The 10838-nt window shown below is 41.8% G+C and overlaps 1 protein-coding gene across 1 annotated transcript in view; it reads left to right on the top strand.

The window, feature by feature from the left end:
• Positions 1-727: 727 nt before the first annotated feature.
• The window catches only part of CSGALNACT1 (chondroitin sulfate N-acetylgalactosaminyltransferase 1), a 98749-nt gene continuing 88638 nt past the window's right edge, over positions 728-10838 (top strand). The window contains exon 1 of the mRNA XM_036750980.1: positions 728-1536. Coding sequence (XP_036606875.1) covers positions 918-1536 — 619 coding nt within the window. The 5' untranslated portion in view covers positions 728-917. The remainder of the gene's footprint in view (positions 1537-10838) is intronic.

The raw sequence follows: 10838 nt of genomic DNA, 5'->3' as shown, positions 1-10838 counted from the left end.
CACTTGATTACCATGCTCTGCAAGAAATTTTGTTTTCCATTGTCAGAAAGCAGAGTTAGGTTGGCCAGATCATTCCTCCCACCCTCTCAAAATAAAGAAATTTAAATATATCAATGTCCATACTTCATACTCCACCTTCTTACCATTCTAATACTTGGACTTGAATGCACCGTTCCTTATTCTGTCTCCACCCTCCCTTCCTTACCTCATCAGGATATTTGGGAATGATTCATAGCTCACTTTTAGCTGCTGCCTAGCATGAGAGAAAACACTATATAGATTGTGTTATGGGATAGTAAATTTCCTGTTACTTGGAGGTGTTTAAACAAAGACTGGACAATCATGTGTTAGGGATATTGCGGAGAGAATTTCTATCCAGGTATGGGTTGGACTTAAATAATCTTGAGGTATGTTCTATGATTATATGTATCTAGACTAATTGGGGTCATGTTAGTGTGAAGCTAACAAATCTGATTGGGATTTTGGCCTTTCCTGTAGCCTCTCCAGGTTTTGGCAGTCTTGGAAGGCCCTTTTGAAGGATGCAGTATTGCAAGAATGTACAGTTCTGCTAAGTAACTTTGGTCTTTCTCATTTGTCTCTTTTTCCAGGTCTTCCTTTATCGTCTGCACTACACTGGGAAGGCTATGATGAGAGATAATGTAAGGACCAGGAGGTGTTGCTCAGCTAATTGCCTCAGCCTCACAGACCAGCCAGAGCGAAAGTGGAGAGGGTCTGTCTTGCTGTGCCTGAAGGAAAGAAATTGAATGATTTATGGGAGATGGATGAAAGTAGCTCATGCATCTCCAGGCACGTGTTCCCTGTGATCTAGCCCAGGGGAATCCTCCTGTGGGGACCCTGACATACTGGGATACCCCAAGGCGGGGGTTGCTTGTGTTGAACGCATGGCAGGTTCTTGAATGACGATGTTGCGCCGGGGACTGCTTGCCTGGATTTCTCGGGTGGTCCTTTTGCTTCTGTTTCTGTGTTGTGCTGTCTCAGTCCTCTATATGTTAGCCTGCACCCCAAAAGGCGATGAGGAACAAATGGCATTGCCCAGGGCGAATAGCCCCACAGGGAAAGCAGGTTACCAGGCTATTCTTCAGGAGCAGGAAGAACAGCACCGCAGCTACATCAGCAGCCTGAAGAAACAAATCGCCCAGCTGAAGGACGAGCTTCAGGAAAGGAGTGAGCAGCTGAAGAATGCACAGTACCGCTCCAGTGACTCAGGGGTGCATCCTGAGAAAACCCAGGCCAACCTTCTGGAGTTCCTACACTCCCAGGTGGACAAGGCTGAGGTACACGCCGGGGTGAAACTGGCAACGGAATATGCGGCCGTTCCTTTTGACAGCTTCACCTTGCAAAAGGTGTATCAACTGGAGATGGGCCTCACCCGCCACCCAGAGGAAAAGCCTGTGAGGAAGGATAAGAGGGATGAGTTGGTCGAAGCTATTGAGCTGGCCCTTGAGACTCTGAATCACCCTGAGGAAGAGAGCAACCCAAATCACCGCCCTTATGCAGCTTCTGATTTTATTGAAGGTTGGTCTTTTTTTGCGAATGGGGAGTCAGGGGAGTGGGTGCAGGAGGGAATGTAGTTGCCATCCAAGCAGGTGGGAACAGTGGAAGGCTGGCAAGAGCAGCTTGTGGGCGTAGCTTATAGAAAGTTTTATTTGAGATTCACCAAAGGTAAAGTCTGGTTTTTATTTTTCATCAACATCTGTTTGCACTTAACTTTCTCTTGGAGACCAGTCATCTACTTGACAGTTTAATTGTTTCTTGGCAGGAAGAGGCAAAATTTACTTTAGTTGTTTTTATTTTTTGAACAACCAAACAAAAACCTCTGAAACTCAAGTATCTACTAGGATGGACCAGACAGTTATGATTTTGTCCCATGTCACAGAAAATTCAACTAGGAACTGGGTCTGATTTTGATTAAGTTATCTGCATGTTCCTAGTTATCACATGAGAGTCTCATGGGGGCCACCAAATAGAATCCAGTCTTTAGAATATGTTGGGGGCTCCATTGGCCAGGTTGTTGTTATAGTAGAAATTTATAATGGAAACAGCCCAGTTGGTCCTTCTGTAACCACAAAAGGTTGTTTTGTTCCTGAGGGTGGTGAATAAAAAGGGAAAGCATCCTCTCATGCTCACCTAGAATGCTCTATCAGTCAATCAATAAACATTTATTAAGCACCTACTGTGTGCCAGGCACTGTGCTAAGCACTAAGGATACAAAAAGAAGCAAAAGGTAGTCTTTGGCGTCAAAGAGCTTACAATCTAATGGGGGAGAAAATATGCAAACAAACATATATTATGTCATCTATTTCTCATTAGGGTTCAAATTGTTTCTAGTTCAAAATCATCCAAACATTAGAAGAAAATTTGAAGTTTGTCCGCTTGACTCCTGGCAAGACTCCATTCAGGTGGCCCCATAAAGACAGTTATGAATGACCCACTGCCCCCTTAGAATATGTATTTTGGTATCACTAATCTGAAGGCCAAGAAGTTGTTTCTGATAACTAAGTCAAACTGTCCTGTCGAAATGTCCTCTTTAGAAACAGAACAGCTGCTTTTCATCAAAATCTAAATTGCATGCCTTCACGCGTGCGAGAATTTTGTATTTGTTCATTCATTCATCAAATATAACAAGTACCTGCTGTGTACACAATTAATTACTCAGTGGGGTTCATCAAAATATTGAGTCACAAGTGGGAATGACTTCAGTGTTGTCACCCAAGTGAGACATCATGAGCAAATCATACGTGGGTAATTTCATTATTATTTCCTCATGAAAAGGTTGCACTTCAGAATTTTCTGATGAAGATTAGACTGTTTAGATGATTTATAATCTGTTTCAGCCCTCTCCTCTGTAAGGGAAGCAGGTTGTTTTGGTGGCTACATTTACCAACAGTATTCAGCAAAGCTCTATGTCAAAGGCTCTTAACCTGGAGTCCATGTACTTGTTTCGCTTTTTAAATATTTTGATAATGAGGTTTAAATATAATTGATTTCCTTTGTAATCCTACATATTTTAATTTATGCATTTAAAAACATTTTACTGAGAAGGTGGTCCATATGCTTCACTAGACTGCCAAAGGGAAGGAAGGAAAGAAGAAAACGAGCATTTATTAGCATCCACTATGTGCCACGCACTGTGCTGTGTGCTTTACAAATATCTTATTATTTGATCCTCGCAACAACCCTAGAAGGTAGGTGTTATTATTATTTCCATTTGACAATTAAGGAAACTGAGGCAGAAACTGAGGTGAAGCGATGTGCCCAGGGTCACACAGCTCGTAAGTGTCTGGGGTTAGTTTTTTACTCGAGTCTTTCTGACTCCAAGCCCAGCACTGTATCCCCTGTACCACCTAGAGGTCTCAAAGGAGTCCACAGCATAAAAAGGTTAAGGACCCCTGCTGTGTGGGGACAATGTCAAGTTGGGATAGTCTGACTCGTATTCTTAGAAAATTGTGAATGAAAGCTGTGAGCCTCAGGGGTTGCTGGCAGAGTGTTGTCTAGATGGGGATTCAGCAGGGAGAGGAGAGTTCGCCAAACACTTATTGGAAGATAGTATGAATGGGAAGAATCGAAACTTTAGAGCGAATGTGGGAGTTGTGATATGGTGGAGAGAATACTAGATGAGGCGTTAGGGTGCCTTGGTTTGATTTTAAGGGCACAAGGACCATCTTCTTGGTTCCCCAGTAAGACATGTTCTCTAATGTCCTTCCAAAGCCTGAAAATTCTTTAGTAGGAGCCAAAACTAAAAGTTGCATGGGACAACTAGGTAGTGTAGGGGGTAGAGTGCTGGACCTGGAGTCAGGAAGACTCATCTTTCTGAGTTCAAATCCAGCCTCAGACACGACCTAGCTGTATGACCTTGGGCAAGTCACTTAACCCTGTTTGCCTCAGTTTCCTCATCTTGTCAAATGAGCTGGAGAAGGAAATGAAAAACCACTCCATCATCTTTGCCAAGAAAACCCCAAATGGGGTCACGAAGCATCAGATACGACTGAGAAACAACTGAATAACAACAAAATTCAGGTATCATGGTGAGGTAACACACTGACAGACCTATTAACTGAAGTGTGAGTGACAGACATCAGAGACTTTCCGGAGGCCAAGTTTAGGTGGAGGAAGACGGGAGAAGAGAATTGTAGATCTCTGAACACCTAAGACAGATCAGGAAGCAGGGGAGAGGCACCAGCATAGAGAGGAGAGAGAATTTCGGAGAACAGGAGACAAACTTCAAAGACTTCACAATTTTGGCCATGGTATGCAATGTTTGGGCAACCTTCAGCATGGAAAGTTTTATTTAAATAGCTCATGTTTTGTTTTGAACACTAAACAACCACAATTTCAGGGACAGAGTAAGGGGTGGGAGGGGAGCTTAAGAGATAAAAACCTTTGTTCTTTGGCCACTCTTTGTGTCCCCAATGCTTACCACAGTGCCTGGCACACAGTAGGTGCTTAATAAATGTTGATCGATTGATTGATGAAAGTCCATGACCCAAGGCAAGTGTAACCACCTTGAGGGCAGAGAGACTTGTCTTCCATTACTTTGTATTCCCCACACTACCTAGAATGGCGCTGTAAGTGCCAATTGAATAAATGATTGGAAACACCATTTTCACCAAAACATTCTATAGGAAATATTCTATAGGATTTAAGGTCGACAGAGTTCCTTACAAGCAACAGTTCTGTGAGAGATCGAGTTCAGGCAACTGGGATTGCATTTCCAAAGTTCATTTGTAAGTTTGTTGTTGGGGCAGCTAGGTGGCACAGTAGATAGAGAGCCAGACTGGAGTCAAGAAGACTCATCCTCATGAGTTCAAATCTGACCTCAGACACTTACTAGCTGTGTGACCCTGGGCAAGTCACTTAACCCTGTTTGCCTCAGTTTCCTCATCTGTAATGTGAGCTGGAGAAGGAAATGGCAAACCCCTGAAATGACTGAAGTATATCTGAAGGCTCACTTCCCTATAGAAGGAATATTAGAAGAGGTGACAAGATTCTCCGGTGAGTCCACAGTAACCCATCTAAACCATAGTGAGGCTATGATGTGGTCCTGAAATGACAAGAAAGGCTTGGGGGATGGGGAGATATATTTATTGCTGAGGTTGCTTTAGTTCCTTCCTCCTCCCCAAGGTACAGTCCAAACAGAGTACTGAAAATTGAAACCACTTTTCTTTTTAATGTAGGCGCTGCCTCATGGACCCATTGATTACCCTGCCCACTCCTGTTGCCCTGCAGATCAGTCATGTCTCTCCTCCTCCTAATCATGCATGATCCAGCATTTTTAAAGTTGCAGAATTCTTGAGGTTTCAGTGAGTTCTATTCATGGTTTGCCAAATTTGGAAGTCAATTATAGACTAACCTGCCTGTACTGCAACTGAAAAAAGCATGACAAACACACAACCCCAGTTCCCTTAACTAGGGTCCAGTGAATAAAGGAAAGAATAGGTACATAAATCAGAGAAGTGGCAATAAGCTTTCTTTTGATTCCCTTTTTAAAAGGTATATTTCTCTTCTTTGATTTTTTTTAAAGCACAAGTAATATTGGGAGACAGAAAAGGATGATAATAGGACCCCAGGGTTATGAGTCACAGGCCCTCAGTTTAGGTCCAGGCTGTTATACTTTGTACCTGTGGGAGGCAGGGTGCTCCAGCTTGGCCTCTCTGAGCTTCAGTGCCCAATATTAACGGGGTTAATATTGACATTACTTGCTTTATAAAATTGTTGTCAGGAAAGTGCTTCACGCATCTTAAAGCACAGTGTAAAAGTGAGTTTACTGAGTAGTAAAAAAGTAGTTGCAGCGGTAGTAATAGCAGCAGAGATAGCAGTAGTAGTAGTAGTAGTAGTAGCAGCAGTAGAGACAGTAGTAGTAGTAGTAGTAATGGTGGTGGTAGTCATGGTGGTAGTAGTGGTAGTAGTACTGGTAGTAGTGGTAGTAGTAGAGCACATTTAGTACTGGACTTGTAGTCAGGGAACCTGAATTTTAATCCTGACTTCAACATTTGCAGGGTCTATTTCAAACCTTTTCTTGTCCTTAAGCTTCCCACAGCACCCTCTCCTCCTACCCTCCCAGCTGAGGAACTTGACTCATATTTCACAGGCCATTCCCCGAGAGCTCCCCATTCTTCTTGTCTTCTCATCTCACATTATTCAGCCACCGCCTCCCATCATCTCCTCTTCCACTCCAGCCTTGCATAGTGTCTCCTCGCGAAGATAAGCCTCTTGACCTCCACCACTGATCCTGTGCTTTCCCATCTTTCTGATTGTCCCACCATCATCCCCGTTCTGTCACTAACCGTCAATATTTTCTTACTTGGAGGCTCCTTCCCTGCTGCCTACAAACGCTCTCATCTGTACCCCAGCCTTAAAGAACCCCCTTTTGATCTATTTGATTATGACTATTTCTGAGCCAAATGCCTTTAGAAAACCTTCTGTAATAGGTGTCTCTACTTCATTTCCCCCCACCCTCTTCTCTTATAAATCCTCTGTAATCTGGCCTTTGACCTCATCATTCCAATGAATCTGTCTTCTGCAATGTCACCAATAATCTAATTGCCAAATCTAATGGTCTTACCCCCATCCTTATCCTTCTTCTCCTCTGGTACATTTGACACTGTCAATCACCTTTCTCTTCCTAGATTCCCTTTTCTCTCTAGTCTTTCAGGACACTCTTTTCTCCTCATTCTCCTACATGTCTGATCATTTCTTCTTAGTCTCTTCTGTTGGCTCTTCATCTATGTCACACCCACTAACCCTGGCTATTCCTCTAGATTTTGTCCTGGGCCCTTTCCTCTTTTTTTTCATACTGTCTCACTTGGTGATCTCATGACCTCCCGTGTGTTGATTTATCATCTCTCTACAGATGATTCTAAGATCTATAGTTAAACCTGACGTCAGAGACTTTCCTCGGGTCACATTTTGGTCAGGGAAGAAGGGAGAAGAGAACAGTAGGTCACTGAGCACCTAAAACAGATCAGAGAGCAGAGGAGGAGCATCATCATGAAGAGGAAAGGGAAATTTGAAGAATATAAGATAAAACTTCAATAACATCACAATTTTGGCCATGGTCTACAATGCCCAGGCAACCTTCACCATGGAAGGTTCTATTTAAAATAGCTCATGTTTTGTTTCATTTTATTTTTCCCACTGGAATAAACACAATTTCAGGGGTAGACTAACAGAAAGGCAAGAGCTTTAAATGATCCCTCTTTGCATCTTCTCTTCTGAACTAAAGTCATGTGTTAGCATTTGCTTTTTGGACCTCTCAAATCAGGCATCCCATAGACGACTCAAATTCAACATATTCAAAACAGAACTTGTTCTGTTTTCCCCAGATTCTCCCCTCAGGTTTTAAAAAAATATTTACTATTTTATTTTTCCCAATTACATGTAAAAACAATTTTCAACATTCATTTTATTTACTGTCTTCTTTCAAGACTCAATTCAAATCTTACCTTCCATAGGAAGCCTTTCCCAGTCTCCCAGGTGCTAGTACCTTTCTTTCTCTCAGATTACTTCCCATCTACTCTGTAAATACCTTGTTAGTACTTAGTTATCTGCCTGTATGTCTCCCATGTAAGAATGTAAGCCCCTTGAGGACAAGAGTTGTTTTTCCTTGTCTTCGTGTCCTCTGTGCTTAGTATAGTGCCTCTACATTGTAAGCTTTTAATCAGAACCTGTTGATTGAGTGACTTAAAAAGCCAGCGACATTCAAACCCAGGTCTCTCTTGATTCTGAGTCACTGTTTTCCATTCTTTCTGCTTTGCCGTGCTGCCTCGGTAATAAATGTTTCTGGGAAGAGGTACTGGATGACTATTCAATTAGTCATTTTCACTTCTGTGAAATGACTTGCATATCCCTGTGAGATTTTCCCAAACCTCCTATGTTGGTGCCAACTGAGGCTTGTTAGCCCTGTATAGGTGAGGTGAGCTTGAATAGCAGATGGGTCCCAGAGACCCTGGAAGTAAGCAAGCATCTCTTCCTACTGCTCCACGCTCCACATATTGTCCTCTAGCCTCTTCTTCCTTGACCATAACCTGGTAAATTGGTTCTTCTCCTTGGCTCTTCGAGCCCCCATATCCCCTCCTGTACTATACTGATTGCATTCTGGCTGAAAATTCTGGCTTGGACTTGGTAAACAAGCTACTCAGTTTTTTCCTTTGTGCCTTTCACTTAGTACCGTACTATCCCCATCTCCACTCTGGTTGTTGAACTTCCTGGTCAGACTATGGAGTGTATTTGAAGCATCCTGTGTCACTCTGAACCCTGACCCCAGCCGAAAGCAGCAGCCAGAGTTAATAATGACAGGAAGGAGAGACATTTTCAACCTAAAATCAGTGTGGAATTTGGAGCAATGAACTTGTAAATGTCTGAGTAATGGCAGTAATTGCAAAGAACATGAAGGCTTATTTATTATAAGGAGGATGCTGGCCATCTTTTGGGTCATCCAGTCAGGAAACAAGCATATATTAGGCACCTACTCTGTGCCAGGTCCAGGAAAAGTACAAATAAAGGCAAAAACAATTACTGCTATTAACAAGTTCACATTTCTAATTGGAGACCCAACATATAAATAACTAGGTATGTATTATATACATAGATGTGTGTGTGTGTATAAGTGTATGTATATATATATATATATACATACATATAAATGCGTATGTATGTGTATATATACACATACATGTATATAAATACACACAAGGTGGATGGAGATAATCTTAGGCAAGGCATCAGAAGAAAGGGAGACCAGAAAAGGCATGAAGAAGATGGCACTTGAAAAAAACCAAGGAAACTCAATGTCATAGATGACGGGAGAGAACATTGCAGGTAGGAGGCACAGCCAGTGCAAAGATGCAGAGATGGTAAATAGAGAGTCATGTTCAAGGAACAGCAAATAGGTCAGTGTAGCTTCATTATAGATTTCATGGAGGAGAATAAAGTGTAAGAAGACTGGAAAGGTAAGAACGGGCCAGGTTATGAGGAGCCACCAGAAGAGTTTGTATTTAGACAAATAAAGCATTGATTAAGTACTTCATATGTGCCAGGCATTGCATATATACATATATGTATACATGTATATACATACATACATGTGTATATATACATACAGATACGCATTGTGTGTATATATGTACACACATGTATGTATATATTTGTATAATTCACCAGGTATTTGATTCTGGAGGTAATAGTGAGCCTTTGGTATTTATTGAAAAAGGGGGTGACACTGTCAGATCTAACAAAAGGAAATTGAACTACAGCAGGAAAGAATTAGGTTAGCATGTTAATTCAGGAAAACACTGTTCCTTGAATAATAGAGAGGTGGCAGAAGCTTGGCCCTTTGAGATTTGAAAGCCTAGGGTGTATACATTTAGTAGTCTTGCGGGGCTCAGGCACAGGCTTTCATGGAGTCCCCTTCATCCTTTAGAATTTTTATCTCTTTTCACATAAGACTCTCAAGTGTTTAGTAAGGAATTAATTTTTGTCAAGTCCCAGCTAAAATCCCCCCTTCTACAAGCCCTTCTACAAGAAGCCTTTCCCATTTCTCTGTCATTCTTATGCTTTCCCTCTGTTGGTTATCTCCAGTTATTATTCTGTGTGTATGTGTATATACACACACACACACACACACACATATACATATACATACACACATATGTATGTATATATACACATATATTACATATATGTGTATATATACACATATATTACATATATGTATATGTATGTGTGTGTATGTTTGTACATATTTGTTTGCATGTTGTCTCTGCCCATTAGATGGTGGTCTCTTTGAGGGCAGAGTAGGCACTGACCGTCTCTTTCACAAGTGCATTAAGTTCTAAATCAACTTTTGAGGAGATGTGACAAAATTAATTTAAAAAATTAGAAAGCAAAAAACTCTATTAATACATCTTTTACATGTTCCGACCTCTACCAGGTACACTCAGGGAATAGGAATTTCAATAACAGAAAAGAAATAATGTTGGAGAGCTGAAGAAACTTGGTAGGGAATAGGTAAGCTTGAATAGGGACTCGGAAATACTGCTGTGGTGGTGGGGGGGTGGGGCTTTGTTTAGTATGAAGATGCTGAGATGTTGGAGAGGGGTACAGAAGGAGATGAGAAGGGATGCTAGAACCCTATTTACAGGTAGATATATAGGTAACAAGCACTTATTAATCACTTATTGTATACCAGACACTGAAGTAAATGATATGGATACAAATACAAGCAAAAAAAAAAGACAGTACCTCCCTTATGAAGCTTATAGTCTAATGGAGGAAGACAGTTAGCAGACGGGAGCTGAAGAGCAGGGTTTGGGGGATGGGAGTGTACTTGTGTGGAGAACTTTGGAAAGTTAGGAGCACAGCTGGGAGGGGCATAAAGGTTGCTTTGCCTAGGCCCCTCTCCACAATGAAGGACCTGGAAGGCATTTACCAATGGGAGAGGAGGTCTGGCATGGCAGATGTCATACTTGGTGAGGAGCCCTCAGGCTCTGAGCAGAGTGCCAGGGTGAGACTGCAGCAAAGGCAGGGTATCGAAATCTTAAAAGTCAGATGTATAGCTGGGAGAGCATCTTATAGTATAAGATTATATCAGAATTCACAATATGGAAATCTCCAGCTATGTGCTTCTGGTTTTGCCAATGGAGTACCACAAGGATTAATTAACTCAACTTATAAACAGCACCATTATTTTAATAATAAATATTTCAACATAATGATGAAAACCATGCCAGATGGCCTGGAGACAAGGCTATCCTGAACCAAGAGCTAGGCCCATAACGTAAAGCAACTTGGGAAGTGCACAGACTAAAGATTCTGGGAGC

Source organism: Trichosurus vulpecula, chromosome 3, assembly GCF_011100635.1.
Source record: "Trichosurus vulpecula isolate mTriVul1 chromosome 3, mTriVul1.pri, whole genome shotgun sequence".
NCBI lineage: Eukaryota > Metazoa > Chordata > Mammalia > Diprotodontia > Phalangeridae > Trichosurus > Trichosurus vulpecula.
This window is presented reverse-complemented; position numbering and strand designations above follow the sequence as displayed.